Genomic DNA, 25,428 nt, shown 5'->3' with positions numbered 1-25,428 from the left:
GCTCGACTTTGCAAAGTCAGGTGAATAAATTGTAGAGCAAACTGCCGGGGTAGAGACAGTATTTATAAACTTATCGGCTTCTGTATCTTACAAGCTTGGTAGAAAGCGTTGAAGGACACCTATCCTAATTGAGGTCCGTTGAAACCCATGTCTTCTTTTAACCGCAACTATTTGTAGCGACATTTTAAATGCTTTAAATGCTCAGCGAGAGAGACGAGTGAGAGTCGTGCTGAGCAACAGTATGCTGAGTTGGTCAAGAAACGTTGGCTGATTGTTGAATCCTTCACGGCCCTCTTAAATTGAGGCACTGCCAATCCGCAATGACAGGCTCATATTTCTTGTTCTGATACCTCACTTGTGAATGACTCAACGTTGAATCACCGAAAAGCGCCTACAATTTCATACTCGAAATCATGCACTTTTTCCTAGCCTCGCTTTAGCGTGGTGTTGGTTGAGTTGAGCTGTGGTCTGTCCGACCAGACTGCGGAAAACGAGGTCACAGTAGGATGTGCTCGACCCGTCAACCGGTTGAAGCTTAGCCCAACGTTGTCAACACTCAATTTCCGAACATGCGACCATGAAAATACATTAAATGAAAAATTTTAGTTTCTTTCCCGAATTCCTTTGTTTAATGGCGATAAGTTAAGTTCTATAATACTCCATCTGTCGGATTTCTGAGGCGTTCAACGGAAGGGAAAGAGGTGTCTGATTGAAATATATATCCTCAGCAAGCGTTGATCCCTGGCCCTCAACATCGTGAGGCTTGATCAGTTCCCCGACTGATAACCCTATTGCTGAATACACTGTCAGCAGCCTGCTGAAAAGTAGACCGACTCCAGTCAGAATATAACTGCTTCGATTGACCGTTGTGGTGATTGTAAAACCCAGCCCATAATTTATACACATACATCTGCGCAGTCTATAAGAGACACTGAAGATCGATGAAAATTGTATGGACCAGACCATTGACATTCTCCTGCGGACAAAATGGATGCCCTGAACAGCGCGCCACACCAGGAAAAAAAAGGAGATCAACCGCCCAGGGAATTGCCCATCCTTGGTGAGAAAGCCAAATCACAGGAAATTTCTGACCATGTCCCGTTGGTAAGTGAAATGATTCGGCTTCAAACGCTTTTGCTGACCATTGCAGCCCTCCCCTTCGCAGCAGGAAGCAGGAACAAGACACACCCTGGCGACCGAGCCATTTCAACCGATCTTGAAGGCTCTAGCAGACCTCGAGCGCGGCGATCCCAAGTTCGCCTTTCCAGCAGCTCGACTTGTCGGACTCTATCGACGCCTATGGGAGTCGTGCGTGTCCAAGCACATGGATGGCCAGAAGCTAGAGCAGGACAACCTGCTTTGAAGCAGGCTAGTACGCACCTGAGAAAAGAGACAGATAGCGTTCAGGTTCGCCACGACAAGCAGCTATCTTGGCTGCGCATTTTCGAGCAGGCACTGGAATCATCTCGGGAACGACTGACTAGCGTCCTTGATAACTGGAACCACCTTTTAAAGACCCAACATGGCAGGGTTGCCCTTTCTCAATTAGTCGACGTAGAATTACTACAATCGACAGTGAGATTCAAGGGAAATTACCGCATGGAAAGTAGCTCCTACTGTATCTTCAAGACCGAGTATGCGCAGTAAGAAGGGCATAGAATAGCCTCCGATTCAAATTGACATGTTCACTGGGAAGTGCTGGTGACCAGCTCCGCATGGTCTGGACCAATCTTACCTGTAACTTGAGAGCGAGCCGCCTTGTGTTCCTGGTAAACCTTCTATTAAGAGAAAGTAAAAATACCAGAGTTCTGGCTTGAGGGGCCTTACCTGAGCTACCCGGCCCGCTTCCACGTATAATACCTGATTTGGAGGTACCCAACGGTAAATCTCTGTGGCTCATTCGATTGACTGCAAAGAGGACGCCTCGATGATGATGACCAGTTCGATCCGTTGTGCGTCAGCGTTGTTGGTCCAATGTGGGGGATAGTAATTACCTAATCATTTGAAGAGGCTATGCACCAGGCGCCAATACCTCATGCCCCCAAGGTGTATTGTATTAGCTGGTCTACTACTAGCATGAGAAATTGCACCAGCCGTAGTGACAAGAAGACCTTAAGAGGGATAAAAGGAAACATAGATTGTTTGAAGGGTTGGAGCAATTAATGCGTACAAGGATTCATCGTGATGTCGTGATACGGTCATGAGCGGTGTGATAATTCTAGAATGTAAGTATGATTTCGACAGCAGAGCCATCAATGTTAACATCTTTGCCGACGGGGTTCGAGGTTTCATTGATGTCTGCAACCATGTCTTGCCCTTCAGGGAGCTCTCTGACCACACCGTTGTCTACTATGACTCGTCGGCCAGTTTTATTCACCTGTAAAATGCGAACAATGCGTGTTGGGTCGATCTGATGTATTTGAGAAATTTGATCCACCAGATCTGGCACGGTGCGTTTTTTCAGGTAGATGGCCCGGTAGTAGTCTTGCGGGTGTTTATAATCCCCAGTAAACCGGACGTAGAAGCATGCAACTGTCATTGTTGGCAACAGAAAATACAAACCAGACTCGAGGATAGACTTACCTGGCTTGGGATGAATTTCCGCTGGGGGCTGGTAGTTTTGGTCAATACCGACAGCCTTCATGAGATCAGTCGATTCGTTGGAACCTCCTGAAATTCTTTCGATGGTAGTCGTACGCTGAGATCCCTTCAAATCGGGGCTAGAATGCTTGTGTGACGATCCAGTTTCAACGTTGCTGGTTGAAAAATGAACGCCTGACTCCATTGACTGCGAGTCACCAGTTTGCTGCCAGCCAAAAGTCTGAATCTTCAAATCGCCACCACTGGCTAACAGAACTGGATATAGATCGGGGTCGTCTTTTTCGTCGCCCCGCAGAGCGAGTATGCTCACGGAACGTCTTGACGAGAACATGTCTTGCATAATAACCAGCTTCGCTTGAAGATTCTCGACCAGAGACATGATTTCTGTGGTCTCGTCCTGCTCAACTCCGTCGTGCGAACCCATTGACAATCTGCGTTTGCGTTTCGAGGTTTTATTATGTTGATTGGTCCGTTTCCGCTTTCTGTTGCCACCACCAGCCTCCGCCTGGGAGATCCGCAGTTGAAACTTTTCAATCGTCTTTTTGAGATGTGTGATATCGTTGGACAGCTTCCGTTCGGCACCGTGATCCCTAAAGAGCTTTACTCGGCAGTAACACACCTCCGGTTCCTGAATTTCATTGGAAGCAGCTCCTGGGAACAGCATTTCTGTTTTGACGCACAGCCGGACTGGAATGCCTTTCACACCCTTAGAACGGCTGAAATCGGTGGATAGGAAATAGAACCGGATGGGGATGGTGCAATCCGACGTACCCGTAGCCGGGTTAACCGTCCACGTAATGCAGAACCCATCGAAGGACGTATATTCGACATGAGCCTGACGATTTCTGTGGTGATCGTCACCACGTAGATATGAGTCCACATGTTCGACTGCCAACAGTTTTCCCCCCGCGCTGGCGCGCTTCATTTAAGCCCCGACCCTCTTTCCAGAGTTGCCAACACGCACTAGGGTTGGACCTTTGCTTTTCTTCTTCGAATGAGATATGGATGAATGTTTGGTACCGAATCGATTCGGTGCTGGTTACTGGCACTTTCAGGTCTACAACCCTGAGATTGTAGGTTTGGCCTTTATTGAGATAGGTCACAGGGATTCCCGTTGTATGATTGGCCACTGCGATTGTGTCCAGCAAAGACACTTTATAACGGAGGCTAGGGAGTGTTAACACTGTGGCAAAAGGGCGAAGTTTGACCCACTCACTCTTCACCATCGCCATATCGTATGCTCACTTGACTTGAAAAGTCCATAAAGGCTGTCATATTTGGTGGTAAATTGACCTGCATTTCATTGGGGGGCGGTCGATCGCCGAATTTATCCATGGAGTCGTGAACCGGGCCAATGTGCTTGATTGCGCTGGGCGCATGAGATATTTGGTCGGCAAAGGGGCTCGTAGTTGGCAAGTGCTGGGTGAAACGAGAATCGAATTGGTCTAGATAGTTACCTGCTGGGATGGAATGGGTGATTGGGTCTGAGTTCCATAATGACATCGGGTCTACGTTATCCATTTGCATTCGAGAGGTGTGCAAATCGCCCGCTTGGTTGTGGAATATCGCGCCCATTCCACCAGAAACGGGGGTATAGAAATGGGGGTATTGGCTGGCAAGAGCCTTCATCGGCATCGGTGCGGTGTCCACCCAGCAGGATCTGAGACCAAGATCTTGCAAATCTTCCGGCGTTCGATCATCGGTGAATTCCCCAAACTTTGAGGATTCATCCAAGTGAACACTGTTATCCTCCGTGGTGCTACTTCAAGAACTTGCTGTCAGCTAGACTTAACGAAATGGTTGGGTTGCGGTCTGTGTACCTTGCAGGCATGACGTGGCCGCCTGCCCCTTCGTTGAGGGGCCCTACATTTGGCGCACTACTGGGTAGCCGCGGTATAATATCTGCAAATGTTTGCTGAAAGCGACTAATTAGCTCGCCATTAGGCTTCTGAGAGTTTTTTCTGTACCGCCGAAGATTCAGTTAGCGGTAAACCCAAGGAGTACAGCGGGTATAATTGAGCGCAGATAAGGTACCGCTTGCTGAGCATTGAAAGCAACTTTAATCACAGTTTCCGCCGACGGAGGTACACAATATCCGAGATTTATCAATTAAGAAAGACCACTGCAGACCTAGATGTGACGTCTGATTTGTGCTGTATAACGGAAGCCGTGTCGTCGGGCCAGCCGTTTCTTGAGTTTTGTTGATTCTCTTGGTCCTCTGATCCCGGTCCCGATTTGATAATGACGCTCGCTAAAGTGTCTTGCGAATTTCGGCAATTTCGAAAAATTTGTTTAGGTGCGGTAATCTACCGATCTGCAGATGAGTATATTTTTCACCGTGATTGGTCTAGTCGACGATTCGATAGCGGTAGAGACGCGAGACGTCCTGGCCAAAGGCGGGCGGAATGGGTTGGAAGTTGACAGAGGCAAGGAAAATGTTTCAAACTGTTGGCAAGCTGTTATAGGAGAAAAGACATGTTGGAAAGATGACTTGTCAATATGAGGAGCGTATAAAGAGTAGTTTTGGATGAGGTGGCCAAATGGGAAAAGAGAAATAGGAAGTAGCCACAAGTAGGAAAGTCAGTCTTGTGGGCGTGTCCGAAAGGCCTCGGCCGCAAATACGCTTCCGCATTCAATCCTCAGTTTTGTTTGGGACTCTGCCGTGGTCCGCCGTCGATACGATGAGATACTGATTATATCAATTATATATATAAATAATCAGACCTTAAGTCTGACTCGACTTGTAAATCGGCCTTGCAATCGGATTAAGACCATATCTCCCTCACATTTCTGTGGTAATTCACGGAATGTGGTGGAACCGCCGTGGACGAGCCAACAGAATCTAGCCAGCCATTGCTGGAAGCCAACCCGCCAATCATACAGACCATCGAACCCACCCTAACGGGCCATTTGTCCAGTTACTAGTTAATTAAGTCTGCCTGCGGCTTGATATCACTTATAGAACATGAATTTCCAACAGATATTTTGCCTAGGAAGATCCGAACTACCATAGCATATATATTGCCATATTTATGGCAGAATTATCATCGCCTTTATGTGGCGCACCAGCTTCTGGCTATGTCGCAGCTCAATGCTAACTGCAGGAATAACAACGAACAAAAACCTCTTCCCTTTTACCTTTGCACAAAATTAAAACCTTGCAATATTGCCGAGAGACTATTGGCCGGAAAAGTGCTTACTTTGATGACATCGGTCCTGGTGGACACTGTGAACACCAGGCAAAATTTTTTTGCGCGATAAAAGAGCCTTCTCGCTTGCACTATTGTATGGGAGCCTCGAGGTTTTGAAATCTTGGAGAAGTTGCAAAGCTTTGGCAAACTTATTATTAGTAATTTTTTTCAATCTTTTTGAGGATAGGTGCAAGGAATTGGACAAAAAGAAGGAGTTCGATGTTCGAACGCCATTGGACCATCCAACCAACTGGACCTTCAAATCTCATCCTCTGGGATGGGAATCGATGTCCTCCTTGCTTCCGAGTCCTTCAGAACAGCTATCCTGTTGTGAGAATGTATTGTAAAGTGGATATTTCCTTAATCACTAACATGGTTTTCGCTGATTGTTGTAAGCCGGCATTCCCCAATACGGTTGTTCCTGCGACCGAAGTGGTTCTCCCTAAGCATGATCGAAAAAGTCGAAGACCGCAAACTTGGCTTATATAAATGCATTCAGTCTCCCTGGAAGCCGACTGATGGGCTGGACCGATGGAGGTAGATGCTCTGTTTATTAAAATTCAATCCCGAATCAAGCTTGGCTATTCATGTACATTTGATGTTTACCCGATTAAACTATTTCGTGAAAACCAGACTAGAATACTTGATCGGCGATCCTGATATCATCTGCACTGTGGAAGCCAGTTCCCGACTAGGCTAAAAAGGCAATCAAACTCGAAAAGTCCAAGCTAGACATCGACCTTCAGAAGTATTCCAAATTCGTGATGAGGAAAATCGTGAGAAACGCCTTGGAAGAAGGCTTCGTGTGGGAAATATACTTGGAACCAGAGCTAGCTCAGTTGGTTTGCTATGGCGGACAGAGATGTTTGCATAGACACTTTGACCGGCTGGCATGGGAATCAGATCTCTGACACGCACTGTCTGACAGGCACTGTCTGACTTGCATGGTCCACTATGTATTCTATGTACATATGTCATTACAGTGGAAATTTCGGTACTGGGTCAAAGAGGAAGAACTTATAAAGTGCCTCAAACGCAAGGGGCAAGCCTGCTCGAGTTTGGGGTAATTAGTCAAGTGATTGATTTGTAGAGCAGATTGCTGGAGGCAGAGGACGTGTTTAAGACCTCTCAGCTTGCCCTCACTTCTGTGCTCGACTTGGGAGCAAACGTTGAAGCACACGTGCCTATCCTAGGTGAGGTCTATTGAAACCCACGTCTTCATCTTTACTGCCACTTTTTGCAGCGATGCTCTTGATGCCATTTAGATAGCCAGTGAGGAAGACAAGCTATGGTTATGTTGAGAAATAGTGATGCTGATTCGGTTAAGTAACGTTGGCTGACTATCAAATCAAAGCTCAATATTCGTCTTTAATCTCCGCCTCTGCCAGATCGACTAGTATCACAAGGCTCAACATTAGGTAGCAATATCTCTACCGGCATCCCTCGGACGACTAAGCAGCTAGAAAACGCAAAGACAGGCTTAAGTCTGGTCTAAATTCAGCTGCTAATAAGATCTCTTCGCCTAAAAAACGTGATCTTTGAAAGTTTTACAATATGTCGGTCAAACTAGTCCACGAGTTTATATTAATGCGGGATGAAATTAAGCGTTTACGGGAGGGAAACCGAAAGTAGACGAAAAAAAGGGAGAAATCAAAGAAACAAATACCTAATATAGGTAGTTTAACGGAGGTTTTAGACCTTACTACTAATGTTGGTGGTAAGGGAGGTAGTAGTGTAAATATATATCTGATACTACACCTGCTCTAGAATCCCAGGTTGAACCTACACTTCCTGTTTTGCCCCTATACGTCGGCAAATCAAGTGTTCTAAATGCGGAGTAACAGGGCATAGGTATTCTACATGCCTACAGATAATTAAATTGCTAATTTAATACTGTTTTGGTGGTGTTAATGGTGTTTAAAAAGATGTAAAAATTTGAAGTTTTGATAGGGTGACGGACCGGCAGGGATGATGGACCCGCCGGGAACCACGTTAATAACTGATATTAGATAATGAATCGTGGTGCCGTTAACTAGTAAAAAACTGTGGTGTCCTTATCAATTCCCAGTTAGGTTCCTTGATTGCATATTCAAGATTCACGCGCTGTGAATCAACCAACAGTAGCAAGAACGCGAACGATGAAAGAAGCAGCAACCTGGAAAGCGGATATCACTGGATAGAGCTTTCTTCATATGACTATTGACACAATAGTTGCCTGCAGTCGACGGCCTTATGCTCGACGGAACTGTTGGAGAAAGAATATTGTCTCCGCGACATGGCCGAGGAAGAATTGTTTTCACTGGCATGAAGTCACTTATCTATACCCAAAGGAAAAGGAACCCTGATCGTATAAAAGGAACTTTGAGGAATATTGCCCAGATGTGCAAGGGTGTGTGTTGATATCTTTCTTGTACAGTCTGTTAGGACGGACTGTCTAGTCAGGGAAATGCTCTAAGTACGTATAAGAGAACGCGAGCATGTGTCCAAATGATGTTAGCCTCTCTGCCTGTCCCATTCTCTCACTTCTTGCGTGCCCGTATTCCTGCATGGTATGTAATTCACGAAGTCGGCCCATGGTGTCGACGATAGACCGACCAGCGGTGTCATCATATCAAAGAATATATGTAAGGTCGTTTATTCGTCGTCGGTGTCCTCGCCTTCTCTCGGTTCATTGAACTCCCTCCAGCCGCGCGACATTTTCACTGCCTTGGACCACTTTTGATACATGCGGCCGCCGGCTTTGGGGCCAATTGATGGGCCGAAGGAGGCACGGTTAGCGCGATTCATATGCTCAAGTTCGGAGAAATCCTTCCAAATGTCGATAGCGAAGCCTGCAGCTATTGCGGCGCCGAGGGCAGTGGTTTCGTGCATCGAGGGGCGTTCAACGGGGATCTGAATAATATCGGCTTGGGTCTAGCAAAACGACGACAGTGAGCATTGTGGTATGGATGTTGATGAGAGATAATGTACCTGCATGCAAATGTTGGAATTGCTCATGCCGCCGTCAACGGCTAGTTTCGTCAAACTCTTGCCGCTGTCCATTGCCATAGCGTCGAGGATGGCTTTTGTTTGGAAGCAAGCCGCTTCCATGGTCGCGCGGGCAATGTGCCCTTTTTGTGTGTGGGCGGTAATTCCCCCTAGGACATGTTAATAAAAACAATCTGAAGCGGATACCTTTTTTCGTGACTTACAGATAGTGCCTTGGGCATCGTCGATCCAGTATGGAGCGAACAGACCACTGAACGCAGTCACAAAAACGCAGCCTCCATTATCAGGTACACTGGCAGCCAAATCGCTAACCTTGCGCGAATCGCGGAAAAACCCCAAATTGTTCATTAGGAAGGAGACACCACTGCCAGCCACGGCCACACTGCCTTCCAAGACATAAACCGGCTTGCGATCCCGACCCAATTGGAAGCCCACGGAGCCCAGCAGACCGTGTTTTGAAATTACAGGCTTATCGCCCACGTTGTAGAGGAGGAAGCATCCAGTGCCATATGTGTTCTTAGCCATTCCAGGGGTGAAGGCGCAGTGGCCGACCAAGGCTGAAGCCTGGTCACCCAGACAGCTGGTAATGCGAACACCCTCCAACGGTCCATCAGCGACTTCACCGAAACCCTCTGGATCGGCCGATGGAAAAATTTCCGGGAGACGAATTTTGTTCCGGTCGATGTCGAAAAACTTTAAAAGCCGATCGTCATATTGGAGCGTTTCGAGGTTCATAAACATGGTCCGCGAGGCATTGGTCACATCGGTGACCAAACGCTTGCTTTTGAGGCCACCGTTCAGGTTATAAATGAGCCAGGTATCAACGGTACCAAATGCGGCCCGGCCGTCATCGTAGGCTGATCTAACAATGGGAAGGTGATCAAGCATCCATCGTAGCGTGACCGAGGAAGGATTTGTGGAAAGAGGCAATCCGCATATGTTGACGAGCTCATTAGCACCGGGATTTTCCTTGAGCTCGCGGACCAAATTGGCGGTACGGGTGTCGGTCCAGGTGATTGCATTGTGCAGAGGCTCGCCTGTCTCCCAGTCCCAGACCAACACTGTTTCCCGTTGGTTGGTAATGCCAATGGTTTCGATGTCGGTTGTGGAGTAGCCGAGGGCATGGAAAGTCTTCATGGCTTCCTCGATACAGATATAGACCGACTCGGCTAATTCATTAGGGTCGTGTTCGTGCCATCTGTTGGGGTGCGCGACAATTAATTTTGGGGAATCATTCCATTAAATCGAGGAGAAATGGCACCTACCCTGGATGCTCGTGAATTTGACGGAATTCTATTTGGTACTGGGCGATCGGGACACCTGTGCTGTCGAAGATAATGAATCGAGTACTCGTCGTGCCCTGATCAATGGTGCCAATAAAACGATGCTTCAAGTCGCCGGGTATATTGTCCTCGTTCTGCAGCAGAGAACGATCCCCATCATCTACCTGCTTTGGGCGGAAATCGAGGCCGAGTTGTCGCTGCTGTTGCTCATGATGCTGATGGACGTGCTGTTCGGGGGCCTCGAACTCCTGGGCGGGTTCGGAGTCTCGATCGACATCCTCAAAGTCCAATCCGAATGGATTTCGCATTTTCTGCTAAGTTGTGTGTTGTTGTTGTTGTGTGTGTAGAAAAAGAGGTATCAAGAGGTAAAGTGTGAGGGCCCGACTGTACGCCCTACGATTTCAAGAGGGTTGTCCAAATGAGAACCCGCCCACAATCTGTTTGTTGGCTAAGAACTTATTCTGATTACGTCACAGACTCACAGTGACATACGGGTAACATTTACTGCTTATATAGCCCGCCTGATCAGATTATATTTCATTGAACACTGTGCATTAAGACCCAAACCCTCGCATTCTCGACGGATTTACATTTTCCAGGTGGACAAAATGACGCATGATTCACAAGATTCGCATAACAATAAGTGAGTTCAAAGCCCTCTCCCCTTTCGCTGATGTCCGCTATGTTCCCTCCCAAAACAAGCCCAATTGCCAACTAATTTTCTTTCTGCAGACGACGACGGGAACAACTGTCGTGATTGCAGAGGTGAGCCCACATTCTTCATCCAGAGTTAGCAATGCTAAAGGTCGCTTCACAGGATGTAAGAATGTATGCTTCTACGCCATCTAGACCGTCCTCCCACCATAATGACCACATACGAACGGATGAGCCCGATTTGATAACCTAATGATGAATCTTGATGATGAATCTTCTAGGATTCGTTTCCCCGATTTGTGGTGTCTTTTGTCTTTTCTCTGCCTTAGGGGCATACCATTTAAACCTCCTCGTTTACTCAGAAGTAATTTTTAGACTGCTCAGAAGTGTTTTTATTCGTCACTATTATGTCGTCTCGCCAATCTCTTTTTAAAGGGAGTCGTCCCAAATGATGCTCTGATGACAGATTATAGGACACTTTTCTGTTCACCGCAATAGTACTATCAGTAACTCTATGTAGACCAGCAATTGTGTCACATGCCGTTATTTTCCCCGAGACATTGGGACCGTGGATTACTACTACCTGGCCTTTCAAAGCGTGCACAGTAAGCTGAGACATGTCTGATATTTCATAATTGTTTCCAAATACCGAGAAACAGTTTTTTCGAAGGAAGTTGGGAGCGAAATGCTTCGCGCCTAAAGGCTATTGACAGACTTATTCATGACATCAAGTGACCAGCCTCGATGTCACGATGCCCCAAAATCACAAAGGCCCAAAGTTGGTAAGTCACCCATAAGAATGCACTAGGTTGCAAGAATCTATTTCTTTCTTTTGACGCCATTTGAAGGGGACGGCAGTGTGAGGGGAGGTATTGCAAGGCTTTGATAAAAACAACCAGAAGAGAAGCTGTACCATATCGATTGGTATCGTCTAAATCGGATGCTCCTGAGAGTAAGGGTTACGTGGATTGTTTTCGCTTTTCATTGCTTTATCTCGACATGAGGGAGTCGCTGGACTCAGTCCGCGGGAATATGCGCGTGTAGAGGGAATCACTGGACCCAGTGCGAGGGAAGTGGCGTTGGTGCTTCCGTGAGATGATGCGATCCTGGTAAATGCCCACAGCTGTGCCCCGGATAACCGACTCGAGGTACTCTCGGAAATCTGTGGGCTTAAAGTCCGGATATAAGTCCTGCGTGGTATGGTAGCCGAGATACTTGGCATATTCGGGGTTATTGTCGCCTCGGATGCCGCACGAGAATTGATATTCGGCCATATAACGCGGAATGAATTTCCTCGGATCAAAGGGATAGGTTTCGCTGGCTTGTCGTGCCGCCACCATCCTGCTGCAAATCGTCTCCTCGGGTACCTGTGCTCGGGGAAAGAAAAATATGTTAGGCATGTTCACCCACTTGTGCCGAAAGGTCTGTGCCACATACATAGTTCCGGACAATCTTTTCTTCGCTAAGTTCCTCCATGAGCTCATGGATCTTGTTTTGTGTGGAGACAAGGTTGTAGGCGAGGACCTTCTTGTTCAAGGTGCGGGGGTCGGAAATTATCCTGGCCATATAACGGCCGATGTCTCGCAAGTCTGTGAGAGCTGTGGGCATGTTGCCATCACCGACAATCTCGTCATTGCCAGACGTCATGGCGTAGTCAATGCACCCAGATTCGAGGCGAGGGTAGGCCAGCTGGTACCACCAGCCGACATCGACAATAGTGTATGGAAGCCAGAGTTGGCGGATCTGGTTGTAAACGATTTCTTTCTTTGGAGCAAGAACGGTCAGCCCATTGGCAAGTGTACACGGCGCCACATTCCTCATACCTCATCACGCAACCACATAATCCCACCTGGTGGGCAGATTGTAATGAACCCACATGGAACGAACCGCTTCACGCCGGTCTTCTTAGCTGCTTTGGCGAGGGGAATCTGGTCTTGTTGCTCGGCGGGTCCGACACAGCTGATAATCACATCGATATCCGCAAGAGCTTCAATGAGGTGTTCCTCTGAAGCCTTCAAGTCGCATTTTCGAATCTGGATTCCCTTATCCACTAGGCGAGTAATGGAAGTTTTCTGGATCGAGCCAGGGCGAATAAGAGCGATAACATCCTGTAAAGATTGGAGAAGCGTGGTTTGATTAGTTTGGGCTCAATTGACTATATCGAAGTCAACTACGTACAAAATTGCCATCGTCCAACAGCCCATTAACGATGGACCCCCCGGTTTCACCCGCTGCTCCCACCAGCAAAACCTTGGACTTGGACATCTCGGCAACTGTTACCGGTTTCAGGGGGCGAAAAGAAGACGTGGGTTGCGGCAGGAATACGTCTTGATAAATAGAGGGTTGAGGTCAAAATGAGCGGGAAAAGAGATATAACGAGCATTTATGACCGTCGACGTTATATACTACCATCCCAAACAAGGATGGCTGTGCTACGTGCCCACTTCATTGGGGTTGACAGTGGGTGAAAGGGTATGTCTATTCCTTACATTATCATGATATCATGGTGGGGAATTATGTTAGTAATCAATTCATGGATTTTCACGTCATCGGAAATAATTCCTATATGGTCGGTCTATACGAAGAAGCAATCAACTTCGTATTATGTACCCGATTCTCCACTATACAGCCTCACTACAACGACTTACCATTTCCATCGATCTTTGTTGTCTCTTATAGACTATGCAAACGCAGGTGTTTACGGGCTGGGTTATACAATCACCACAGCGGACAATCGAAGTAGTCAAGTTAAAACTGGAGCTGTTTTACTTTTCAGTGGACTATAGTACTGACAGTGTATTGAACAATAGGGATAGTCGGTCGGGGAAACAGATCAAGCCTCACGATGTTGAGGACTAGAGATCAATGCTTGTTGAGGATATATATTTCAACCAGGCACATCTTTCAGTTTCGTTGAACGCCTCAGAAATCCGGCAAATGGAATATTGTAGAACCTATAGACACCAAAAAAGAAGTTGCAAATCAAAACAAAACAAAGAAAAAATAAATAAATAAATTTGGCGTGTCTTCATGGTCGCAAGTTCGAAAATTGAAGTTTGACGGGCCGAGCACGACCTCGCTTTCTGCAGTCTGGACGGACAGTCCCACAGCTCAATGCAACCAACGCCACACCAAAGCGATGCTAGGGAAAAAAGTCCATGATTTCTAGGGATAAAATCTTACGCGTTTTTCAGTGATTCAACGTTGAAACGCTGACAGATGAGGTATCAGAACAAGAAACATGAGCCTTCCATTGCGGATCGAATAGTACTCAGTTCCTCAATTTGAGAGAGCCGTAAAGGATTCAACAGTCAGCCAACGTTTCTTGACCGACTCAGCATCCTGTTCCTCAACACGACTCTTGCTCGTCGCTCTCACTGAGAATCTCAAGGCATCAGAAATGTCGCTGCAAATAATTGCGGTAAAAAGAAGACATGGGTTTCAACAGGCCTCAATTAAAAGAGTTGTCCCTTAACGCGTTCTACCAAGCAGAGCACTTGCGCAACAGAAGGAGCCGAGAAGCCTATAAATACGTCCTCTACCCCCGGGTATTTGCTCTACAATTTGTTCACTTGACCACGCAAAGTCGAGCAGGCTTATGTCTGAGGTAGTCGATAAGTTCTTCCCTTTGACCCGGTACTAAAATTTCCACTGTGCTGACCTTTATAGAATACATCTTGGGCCAAATAGTCAGACAGCGCCTGTGAAAGATATGACTCCCACCAGATGCACTGCCATTCACGTCAGCTGATCAATGATACGAGTTTTGGGTTAACTGGTCAAAGTGTCTATGCAAAGATGCGTCCGCCACAGCAGCCGATTCAGCTTACCTACTGTACAGCCCGTGTGTGCATTTCCAAGAAAAAGCTCGAATATCCACGTCGCACTTATGTAAATCTTAGCTTGACCTGTCTGAATTCTACTGATCCTGAAAAAGATGCGATTCCTATAGAATCGAGGACATTCGACAACAATGTACGAACGCAAGAGTCACAGCCCTTTGCCGTCTCTTCGTCCCTAGACTTGGCCACCAGAGCATGTGAGTCATGGATTATGTCGCGAATCTACAAACTAATGAGACAGTGAACCATTGGCATTGCACCAAAGGGCGCCGAGGATACAGCATCCACATTAGTGATCTGGACAAAGCCATGACCTACACACTGACCCCGGCCCCGTCGCTTCAAACCACGCAGCATACAAGGTGAAGAAGGAACGGGTTAGTAACAGGTGCGGACATCGGATTGCGAGCTTCGCTGCATAGAAGCTCGAGACATCCATTCTTCCTGATAATGTGAGTAGTGTTGTGATATGAGGCTGGTGCAGATCAGGAACCAAGCCGCACCGTCGGAATTAGCTCCGAAGTGTCTATACAGACGACCAAGTTGATTTCCAATCAACTTGGCTCATTGTTGTATATATAGGCACATGTATCACTCTGAAATAACAAGTCAATTCATACCTCTGAACAACAACAAATATGTGCCGACATATTGAAAACAAAGAGACTCGTAGATGTAGAAGAAAACAAAAAAGAGGCCCTCGATCTTACGTAGGGGTGTGTAAAGGCATCAGAATAGGCGAGTGGAGGGTTGCAAAAGAGCTGCTAATTTAGAATGAACAGGAGGCAGGGTTCTGAGGCTTGGGGGATCGGCGTAGGGGTCTGCCAAGGAATGGCAATGGGGCCCTCTGCAATGCCGTGGCCGTGTCCCTCAACGTTGCGAAAATGCGTTGCCGACTTAGCGTTTGCGTTCAATGTCTTGTTGATCGCCTTACCACTTGGTTCACCGTTCTCGATTGCGTCGATCGGTAGCGCCAAGAATGGGGCAGACATAGGAAATACGCCCTAGCCTATCAGAGTCGATCCAGGGTCATGTAGCTTCGTGAAATTCGATTTCTGTATTGTTTCAGCCAAGACTTTTATCCTGAATGGTAAAAGTAATCCTCACTTTCCGTCAGGACAATTGCAGATCGCATTAGCTCGACTAAGGTACAATTTGATTCTACTCTAATATAAGCCCTTCTTCCGGAGCTCTAACCCAGGTACCAGAGACTTATAAATGAATGATCAATTTCCATGAGCAAAACTAGAATTTGAAGATGAAGAGGAAAGAAAATTGAGGAGGTTCATCCCACTGCACGCCGTACCGACCCAATAGTTCCTACTTGCAACACCTCAACATGTGCACCTTGAAAGGTACCTAGGTCACGCACGCTACTCTCATAAATGGCTTCTCTTACTGAAAGACACATATATAATGAATCTGATATGATATATTAATACATTAACACAAGCTAAACAAAGAGTTCAAAAACAAAGCGACCATACAAGGGCACTTAGGGAATAAAACCAGACCAAATCACAAATCAATACACACAACACAGGCTACCATAATAATCACAAGCGTTCATTGTGAATTGCTAGCCTATGCGCTTTCAAGTTTTCGCGCCGACTTGTAGCATGGTCACAGGAAGGGCACTTGAAGGATTGTGGGTTGACATGCTGCATCGCGATATGCCGCATCAAGACTCCTTTGCGTGAGAACATACGGTCATAGCTGCAGCCTTCCCATTCACATTTGAAGGTGCCGTATTTGTGATCACTAAATAGAAAATGATTAGAATGCGATGATTGAAACAAAACAATATAAAAAGAAACATACGTCTTGCTCTTGCTCGATGAAATACGAGACGAACGGGGAGGTTTGCATTTGGCCGCACATGGGTTAATAGAGCCAGTCGGTTGAGCCGTAATGCTGTTCTGTGTAACGAGATTATCCCATAGCCTAGGATCCCTAAGCTCGCGGGAGCTCGGAGGAGAAATAGCAACGTCATTTCGCTGAAGCACGAAGGGCTCGGGATCAATACCCTTGATAGACTCAATGGTACCATTTGGGCCTGAATAAGTCAAGCAGGAACATGGAACCCTTCCCTGAGAGTTTGGTGTTGAGGGAAGCTGCAACTCATGAGTGCTTGATTTTGTGGTGAATGGTGGCTCGGGTGATGAAGACATATAAAAAGCTTGGGCTTGTTTGAGGAAATCTGTTCTCCAGCCGTTCAGGTCTATGGTGGACCAGGAATACTCGATTTCTGAAGGTTGGAGGATTTCATTGTGGTTGCATGCTGAACACGCCATTATGCAACTAATTCGTGATTGGGATGCGTGAAAAAGGAATGAAGAGAGGCAGGGTAGGTAGATAGAAATACAAAATGAAAACTGATATAAGACTTGGTTGATTGAAGAAGAATTCTAGTATTTATAAATGTGATAACTCCCCTACGAGGTAGTCGGGGGCTAACTTCAGTAGGAGAATGAAAGCAACTAGTAAGACCTTAGAACTTAGATGAATAGACCATCGCCAGGGACATATTTTGATGAGCCATTCTCCACAATCTGAGACTCCGATCACCAGTGGATCCCTGCGGGTGGGAATTGGCCTGAGGGTTCATAATGACTGTACCTACTACCGGATTTGGATTAGTGTCTGAGTGCTTGGAACCAACCTGGGAACAAAAGGCACACTCAAAAGCCGGTATGCCATCCCGCAGCAGACGTGCTAAAAATGCTTTACTGCCTTACTGTCACACTTGTCCTATTGTTCAAGCTGATACCAGCAGAGCATCACCGGATCATCGAAAATGCAAGGCTGAAGGATGGCCATGTGGCATTGCCCAACACCGCGGGTCTGGATGCGGCTATGCGATCTTCATCCCCGACAGGAACAACCGTTTCATATCCTGGGACACATGGGACACGTCATATGGTTATTCCGGCAGATCATCCATATGAGTGGCCAGAAAAGCTGCTAAAAATACGAGAGATCGGCGTTGTCCTTGTGAATATCCCTTTCCCCTATCCTCTACTGGATGTTATAGACCCCCCATGAACAACATGATAGAACCAATGAAGATGGCGCTCATGTTGCAATTAAGGGTTTAAGTCAGTCTTCATTTGCTAAGGCCCCCTAAATCTGCAGATCACGATATGGGGGTCACTATACCTCTTTCAGGCAAAGTGCGTTGTAGGCGTTTCGAGAAGTACTTCAGCCTCTCCCCTGTCTCCTTGTCGGGTGCAGCTCAACATGTCATTTGGCAATGAGATCAGACAGTTTCCGACTGACAGATATTGGGTTTAAGAATGGTATCATCTGAATATTTGTTCGTGAATCTTCGCATACACGTTCCCTTGGTACCTCCCATTGTCAACATTTTCGCAGAAGCTCCGACGAGTTCTGATTAGATTAACTGCCTCCATGGTTAGAAAAATACAACTGTTCCTAGAGAACTCACTCATGAACCTATGCACTCGATGCTCTTAAGCGAGATTACAAAATGGAGGCGTAAATAGAATGTCGCCAATTCGTTTCCTTAATTCCTACATGAATAAAAAGACCTGGAATAATTCTTTACCTGGAACACTTCCCAATACGGAATATTCCCCCTGAATTAAATATGCAATTAAATATCAAATGAAATAGGAGTGAGGTCGGGCGATAGGGGACCGAGTAATCCGGTTTCATATTGCTGACTTATCAAGGCATATTTGTACTGGAAATACGCAGTCCTTGGGTATCCAAAAAACAAGAAATACATTTTCATACCCATGTGTCAGGATGAGGAATTGATGTACAGGCTGGTACTGAACATGTCCAATAGAATCAGGTGATTGATTGTAGGTGTTAAAGATCGGTTGAACGATCTCAGGGGTCTATACAAATAAGCTTCGGCGTGTTACAACACCGTACTTCCGAATGTGCCCGGAATACCGTGTCGGATTGACGGATACTGGTATGTGCTAGTATTGAGGTGTCCCATTGAGATGCATTGATTGTTCTATCTGGATCTTGCTGTTGAAGTGTTATCAGATCTCAGGAGTCGTTCCTAGCGTGTTACAACGCTGGTATGCCGAGCGTACCCCGTTTACCATACAGAGACAAAGAGGGAATGGGTACTTGATGAATAACCCTGTTCTTAGTGGTAAAATACCACCCCTCAGTTCGACATACCGTACAAATACCAGGGGGAATTGGGTGAACGATGAATAAGCCTGTCCCAAATGGTCCTAGTGGTATTTGACCACTCTCTCAGTTCGTCACCATGCAAACTAAATATGAGCAGACTGCACATGGACAGTATTATATAACCAGTTTCTTGGTGATCCTTGCGATGCTTTATCCTTGAATTGTCGCATGCGTCACTATTCTCTGATCCCTCGAAAATTGAGATCTATTAGCGGGCTTTCAAACTTTGCATTGTAGTGCAGCCTTTCCTTTTTGGTGGCACGAAGTTACTCCAATCACGAGCTGTATTAGTTACCGAAGGATCTGCTTACGTCGGTTCGTTATCAACAAGTTTCACTACACCATAATAGATATGGCGCAGGGACATATGATATGCGCACAATCATCCGAGGTCTTCCTGCCCAGGTCTCTCGGCAACACGCAATCTTCAAGGTTTCTTGACCTCTTTATCTCAGTCCAAACTACACCGGTCGCCGAAGGTCTAAAGCACCACCCCTTCTTGCAAATTCAAACTCAAAATGCACTCAGACGAGATAAGAGAGGATTTTTGGGGATTTGACACAGTTTCTCCCCTTTTGCCACTACCAAAAGTGGATCCCTATGCAAGGGAAAACGCCCCGGATGGTACGAAGCAACAGGCCGCTCTGTAGCAAGATTGTTTAAATGCGAATGTATAAGTGTCTAGATGAGAAATATGTGACTAGCTACTATACATCAGGTAAGTTCTTTTGCCGATCAGACTTTGGATCGACTCTGATAGGCCAGGGCGTATTTCCTATGTCAGCCCCATCCTTGGCGCTACCGATCGACGCAATCGAGAGCCGATAAACATTACACCCAGTTTTCTCCTCTCAGTGTTTCGGCCCTTGCTAGTCAGCGCACAACTGAAATAGCAGGATTGATCGGCCGCGTACCTCTCAGGGATCATATTTTTCAACTATATTTCCTTTTCTAACTCCCAGAACATAACTCCCCAAACTTTCACCCCACAACTCTTTCTTTCGTCTTGAAAGTCAAAACAGAATCATTAACCTTCGGGTAAGAGATAGCGGGAAGCTACCAATTCTGCTGTGCTTCATGGGCAACGTCGCGTGGGTTTGGCTGCTCTTGATCTCGGTGTCACAGCTGGCTCAAAGCTCGGAAACTGCCCGAAGTCACTGGCAAAGGCCCAATGGAGACGATAAAAACTTCAAAGAGACCTATTCCATCGGAGATTCATTGCAGATTCAGTGGGCGGGCTGGGACTCTTCCTACACGAATCAGTGGATGAACAACGAGACTAAAGCCAACCTATACGTGAATGCATGGAACTCTGATTACTCCTCGTTTTCCAAAATCCTTACATGTACGCGATCGCCAGCCACAGACTTCTGGACAAGCTAACAATCTTGCGAAATAGCCTCGAACGACATCTCCACTCATGGATCTTATGATTGGAAGGTCGAAATTGACGACAAATATCTATCAGATACCAAAGAATATGGTTTTACATTTATACCTGATGGAATGGTTTATTCCACCGATGGATATCGTATATATTCACCGGGAATCCGCATCCAATCCAAGTCGGCTACGTCTTCATTCACGCCGACAAATGTTCCAACAACAACTTCGAAAGCTTTATCGTCTGGTACTGATGGACTTTCGACTGGCGCGAAAGCAGGAATAGGCGTTAGCATCGGCATGGTTGGCTTGGCGTTGTTGACTACATTCGGGTTTTTTCTATTACGATGGCGACATCGACCATCATCACGAGAGGTGACTGGAGTTAGAGAGTCTTCTCATCTAGGCTCGGCACAAACACCGGCTGACGGCTTCTACCAGAAGGCTAAGCCGCCGCCACAGGAGCTATCCATTGGATCTGAGTCACCGGCTGAATTGGCATCGACGCTTGAGAGATGACGTGAGGGTATCCTATTGCACACACAACTGCCTCAATGCTGAGGTTTTCTCACCCAAGCAGAGTTCAATTTGGGCTTGATCTTGGGCTTTGGGAATACCCACTACTCATTCAGCCAACATGGATGAGTAGGCTATGAGTGTGGATTTCGATAATAAGAGGTATTCGCCGCCACATCAATTAAAGCCTTGTAACTTATCGGAGATATGCGGGCAAGAGGGCTCAAGTTCCTAAACGCACTGCGGCTCGGGATTCGGTTGGTAATTTGGGATGGGCATGGAGAATTGGGATTTGTAATGCTATTTAATATCCAGAAGCCGGCTTATCTTTTCTTGGTCGCCTCTAATGGGCATTCGTGTATTTAGAACCTTGCTTCCATGCCCGCCATAGAAACGCACAGTCTCATGTACTTGAACGCACCTCAGAAACCTTGGCCCCGGAACAATATTGGCCGTGTATGCACATTATCCAAGATAGTTACAGTAGCTCGGCAGGAGTCTATTGTGGTGCCATTTTCGACAGCCGAATCTACCGTCAAAGTTCTAGGGTAGTGCCCTTATGGTATGCTCTTGAGAGAGCCAAATACAGATACGGGATCGTCAGGCAGAGTATGGTATCTGATATTAATAATAGACAAAGAGAGAAGCCAGAGAGGATGAAGGGAGATATCTATCCACCACTGAGATCCTGTCAAACAGAGGCGCATGACCCCTGGTCAGGTCCTCCCAAGACATGTAGTTTGTGACACAGGTCTTCATTGATGGCGTGAAATCCGAGGGTGGGAACGTAAGATGTGAGGCCGGAATTTAGCTGGAGCGGGACCCGATACAAGTAGCTGAAGAGTTCAACAATGAATTTCTCGCCATAGTACGTGCGCAGGAAAACGTGAGGAAATGAAGATTCACAACTCGATTTCCAGCCACCGATTAGCTCAAGTACCGCTCGCTTGCAAGGTTGAAAGCACACGATCACAAAGGGCATGAAAAGCTCGCTTTCAACCTCACAGTATCAATGCCTGCTTGTCGCAGAGTTGTAGAAAGATGTCACCGTCGCTTGCTAGCCACTTGCTGAACCCTTGAAGCTGTCAATGCTCATCTTCAAGTCGTGTTTCCTGGGCCTGCAACATCGAAATTCTCCTTCCGTGCTGGATGACTAGTGCAGTAATCTCAAAGGGGCTTTGAATTGCTTACGTTCTTCGTCTATAGCAGGGCAGGACTCTCCTGTTCATACCTATTTCAAGCTCAGAATTTGGATCCGTCATACTTCCTTCACTTGCATATCTGGAAAGATGGGTTGGGTCTTAGGCTATCTAACGAACCCTGGGAAGCATAAATCTTCACTTAGCGAAATGATAGATGCCCATGAGGTTTGGAGCTCTGATACAGGATGGATCGAATTAAGTTTCACCACTTGCACACGGAGATTCTTTCTCGAACACTGTGCCGAAACGTACTATACCTATCACGGTTACTCTGCCCCTGAGCCCCTTACTTGGCAGTATTCCAGTACTGGCGTCAATAACAGCTTAAAAATAGCTTCTGTATTAGACTCGTAAGGTCTCCGGGTTTCTAGAACGATGATTCAGCAAACAAGCCAAACAGACGATGTCTGCTCGTTTGGAGACGTGGCAGGAATTCGGACCCCCATTCTATCAACAAATTACTTGCCATTCAAGGTTACAACCCCTACGAATGAGCGAGTTGAATAGAAACAGTATGTACCCGTGGGTAATATTTCTTTGCTTCAAGTAACAGGTTTGGCCTTATATTGGGGGGCTAGCATCTGCTGGACTGACTATTCGTGATCATGCTGACGTTGGATCTGTTAGAGCCTTGAAATGAGGATGATGACGGTGATTTTGAATCGCATGACCTCGACCCCGGCGATCAAGATTTGCAATACGCCCCCACTCCAGAATACTACGGTCGCACGCCGGTGTCAAGCTGCTGGCTCAGTCCTTCCCCCAACTATCGCTCCGAGCACGATATGAAAGACCTGTCCCAACACCAACCCGAAAGACCCAGACTGCTCCAACTATCCGAGTGGCACGATGGTATGTTAAGTGACCAGCTTCCGGAATGGTGCATCCAGCATGCGATAGAGTGGAAAAGTTACGGCGAACAAGAAAGTGCTCTCATGAGACACTGAAGAGGATGTAGACCTGACTCCCAGTGCTTATTGGCCGATGACCCTGAAGGGTAAGCTTGAGAAGTTGTTAGAAGGGAAGATCCCCCCGACGACACCTCGATCGCTGTGCCGGTGAATGATCGCTCCCAACGCAGACCTGATGAAACGGTTTGAGTATCTCGACATCGACTGAACTGCTGTTGAAAAGCATCTGCTGAAGTGGGGCGAACTGATTCGTCGAAGCAAGAAAATGAGGCTAAGTATTACCTTCAAATATGTTGAGGACGACTGTCTCCACATACTTATCTCTGGTAGGGTCCAGAAAGAGGAAGGTCATTGGTCGGTCATTAAACGAATGCTCAACGAGCGAGTAATACGTCCTAATACCCCGCGGCCGCAGGTCTAAAGTAAAAATCTTTCAATATCCTCACCGCAGTACGTGTCCTGAAGCTCGGAATAATAGAATAATCCACCCCCACTAGTCTGTCAATAGCACCCATAGTCCCCAAGCGCAGCTCTGAGAACCTCGAGGGTTCATTTATGGATTTTTCATCTCTGCTTGAAATGACGCGTATCCCTAATCGATCTGCAACCCACGAAGAAGTTCGAATTTACATTGCGCAGACCCTTATATCCAAGCATAATGCAGGCCATGACTTCGCAGAAGTTACTGCCCGCTCGTGGCGACTGGGGCGGGGTTCTGAGCTTCATGATGCGAAATTGGAATATTTCCAAGAGATATTTGGCCTAGATGTGGGCCTCTGTCTTTATCAAAGTGTCTGTGAAGATAGAGACGATGCTTGGAAGCAGTCATTTATTGGAGTTGTTTGCTTCTGTAGGTTGCTACTGCTCAATCAATCCGAACTATATTAATCGCTTTACGCTAGATATGACCATTGTGTCTACTGCATTACTCCTGTGGTTTCATCTGTTGCCATTACTTCGCGGCCAAACAGGCTGTAAGTGACTTGTAATAGCTGGTATCCTATATTATTAGTGTGCTAATTCCATTGCGCAGCACCTTCCCAATTACTCCTTTTTGGCTTAACCAAGGCGATCTATGCTTATCTAAGACCTAGGCGCGATGATTGTATGCTGGCGAGTGGATTTTTTAGTGCTTGTTTTGCGCTACTTGCTGCAACGCGTGGATAGTGAATGCATTGGGAATCTCGAGGGGCACCGCAACGCATGTTATCTCTGGATTTGTATGGTGTGAACCGTGCAATAGGCTAGGTTGCCTTGCCGCTGGAGTGTCATATAAGCTTGGGAGGAGGCTATTGGTTAATCCATTAAAGAACCAAAGTGAGAAATCGCATTTGAGAGTGTCAGCTCTTGAGACCAAGTTACTCAGCAATGGAAAAGTACTTGAACCAGTCAAGAGAAGAGGTTAGAGGATGAGAGCAATGGGATCAAAATCTCCCGTCAAAAAGACAGATGGCTAAGCAGGTATTTCGATATCTAGCCGGGAGCGGCAAATTGTGTCGAAAGTTAAAACACTCTGCTCCTCATCCTCGGCCATCTACTCCAGTGCTTTAGGAATTATTGGAGCCGTCAACATGCCACCACGGATCTGTAAGATGGCAGTATTCTCTGCAAAAGAATTACCGGTAATTTATAGAGCATTTCACCACGTAATCATGACTTTCAATACAATGCGGTATTTGAAGCCAGGCTAAGCCGAAACAGGTTCAGTGCGTTTCGGAACGGTGTTCGAGATGAAATCTCTGAGTGCAAGTGGTGAAACTAATTTCGATCTATCCTGTATAGGACTCACGGAGGCTAATGAATGAAATGGCCGTGGCTTTAAGTAGCCGCTCCAGTGCCGCGAGCTGAAGGCCTAATAAATCCCCGCATTACCTGCTACATGCGCCTTTCCAGATATTCACGCACGAACTAAAACTTCAGTAGCCCTCTGTCTAATATTTCGCCGTCGCCATTGTAATTTTACGCTTTTGTGCTATTTGGGCTTTCATGACGTTTGACATCATTTGAAAGCTAGAGCCTACGACTATAAGAGAACATTTTCTATTTCATAATTCTACTTTCCAGCAAGTCCAAACCTAGACTCACGAGGCATAATTCAGGCTACAAACTGGTAAATGGCGATTATGGGCCCTCCTTGTTCAGACGGTTCTTCTCCAAAAAAGAATTCGACGTCTCAAAAGAAAGATCATCGCAAATCTAACTTGGTGAAAAGGCACACGAATATAGTAAGTTGTGTGAAGCCGTCTGCGTCGGGATTCGGACTCGGGAAACGGGCGAAGTATTTATTGGCTAACTTTTCTAAGGCTCTTATTAACCGACCCCATTCTTAATTACAGACCAGGAATTGGAGAAGCCCGAAGAAAGCATTATGAGAAATCCAAGCGAGGCAAACCTTCTAGCTTGAATACTGCAATACAGGGCTGCATAGATTTTTGCTAGTAGTAGATTACCACCAGAGCCCGTTTCGGAGAGGATCTACAGAAGAGCAGCTTACTAAGAAACAAGGCCCTGAATCTGAGTAGTTATTTAACTATGCAATTACATGCTGAATAATCAACTCAACCAATACGAACGATATGGATCCTTGGAGGGGCCTTTGGTATCTCAGAGTTGATGGCTGAATTCAATAGAATGTCATGCTTTGCTAAGGTCATGATGAATACCTCTACCACATTGTA

General features: G+C 46.4%; 6 protein-coding genes across 6 annotated transcripts; 1 reads left to right on the top strand and 5 right to left on the bottom strand.

Annotated features, from left to right (window-relative positions):
• Positions 1–2,218: 2,218 nt before the first annotated feature.
• Positions 2,219–4,649, bottom strand: N7506_005458 (uncharacterized protein; the record flags this gene model as incomplete). The annotated part of the gene is made up of 6 exons (XM_056954752.1): positions 2,219–2,532; positions 2,584–3,489; positions 3,566–3,768; positions 3,818–4,360; positions 4,422–4,562; positions 4,636–4,649. The coding sequence occupies 6 exons, from the start codon at positions 4,647–4,649 to the stop codon at positions 2,219–2,221; spliced, it is 2,121 nt and encodes a 706-aa protein (XP_056813641.1).
• A 3,777-nt stretch (positions 4,650–8,426) lies between these two features.
• Positions 8,427–10,371, bottom strand: N7506_005457 (glycerol kinase; the record flags this gene model as incomplete). Its single annotated transcript, XM_056954751.1, has 4 exons — positions 8,427–8,705; positions 8,763–8,929; positions 8,984–9,978; positions 10,046–10,371. 4 exons carry the CDS (start codon positions 10,369–10,371, stop codon positions 8,427–8,429), a joined length of 1,767 nt encoding a protein of 588 aa, XP_056813640.1.
• Positions 10,372–11,706: 1,335 nt separating this feature from the next.
• N7506_005456 (aromatic alcohol reductase) lies at positions 11,707–12,982 on the bottom strand (the record flags this gene model as incomplete). Its single annotated transcript, XM_056954750.1, has 4 exons — positions 11,707–12,084; positions 12,155–12,481; positions 12,541–12,825; positions 12,896–12,982. 4 exons carry the CDS (start codon positions 12,980–12,982, stop codon positions 11,707–11,709), a joined length of 1,077 nt encoding a protein of 358 aa, XP_056813639.1.
• Positions 12,983–15,323: 2,341 nt separating this feature from the next.
• On the bottom strand, positions 15,324–15,551 carry N7506_005455 (uncharacterized protein; the record flags this gene model as incomplete). The annotated part of the gene is made up of 1 exon (XM_056954749.1): positions 15,324–15,551. One exon carries the CDS (start codon positions 15,549–15,551, stop codon positions 15,324–15,326), a length of 228 nt encoding a protein of 75 aa, XP_056813638.1.
• Positions 15,552–16,115: 564 nt separating this feature from the next.
• On the bottom strand, positions 16,116–16,730 carry N7506_005454 (Zinc finger C2H2; the record flags this gene model as incomplete). Its single annotated transcript, XM_056954748.1, has 2 exons — positions 16,116–16,320; positions 16,381–16,730. 2 exons carry the CDS (start codon positions 16,728–16,730, stop codon positions 16,116–16,118), a joined length of 555 nt encoding a protein of 184 aa, XP_056813637.1.
• A 3,085-nt stretch (positions 16,731–19,815) lies between these two features.
• Positions 19,816–20,640, top strand: N7506_005453 (uncharacterized protein; the record flags this gene model as incomplete). The annotated part of the gene is made up of 2 exons (XM_056954747.1): positions 19,816–20,083; positions 20,138–20,640. 2 exons carry the CDS (start codon positions 19,816–19,818, stop codon positions 20,638–20,640), a joined length of 771 nt encoding a protein of 256 aa, XP_056813636.1.
• Between the last annotated feature and the right edge of the window lie 4,788 nt (positions 20,641–25,428).

The sequence above is a fragment of the Penicillium brevicompactum genome, assembly GCF_028827555.1.
Source record: "Penicillium brevicompactum strain IBT 35665 chromosome Unknown utg000003l_segment0_segment0, whole genome shotgun sequence".
Taxonomy (NCBI): Eukaryota; Fungi; Ascomycota; class Eurotiomycetes; order Eurotiales; family Aspergillaceae; genus Penicillium; species Penicillium brevicompactum.
Note: the sequence above shows the minus strand (reverse complement) of the source record. Positions and strands in the feature narration are given on the sequence as shown.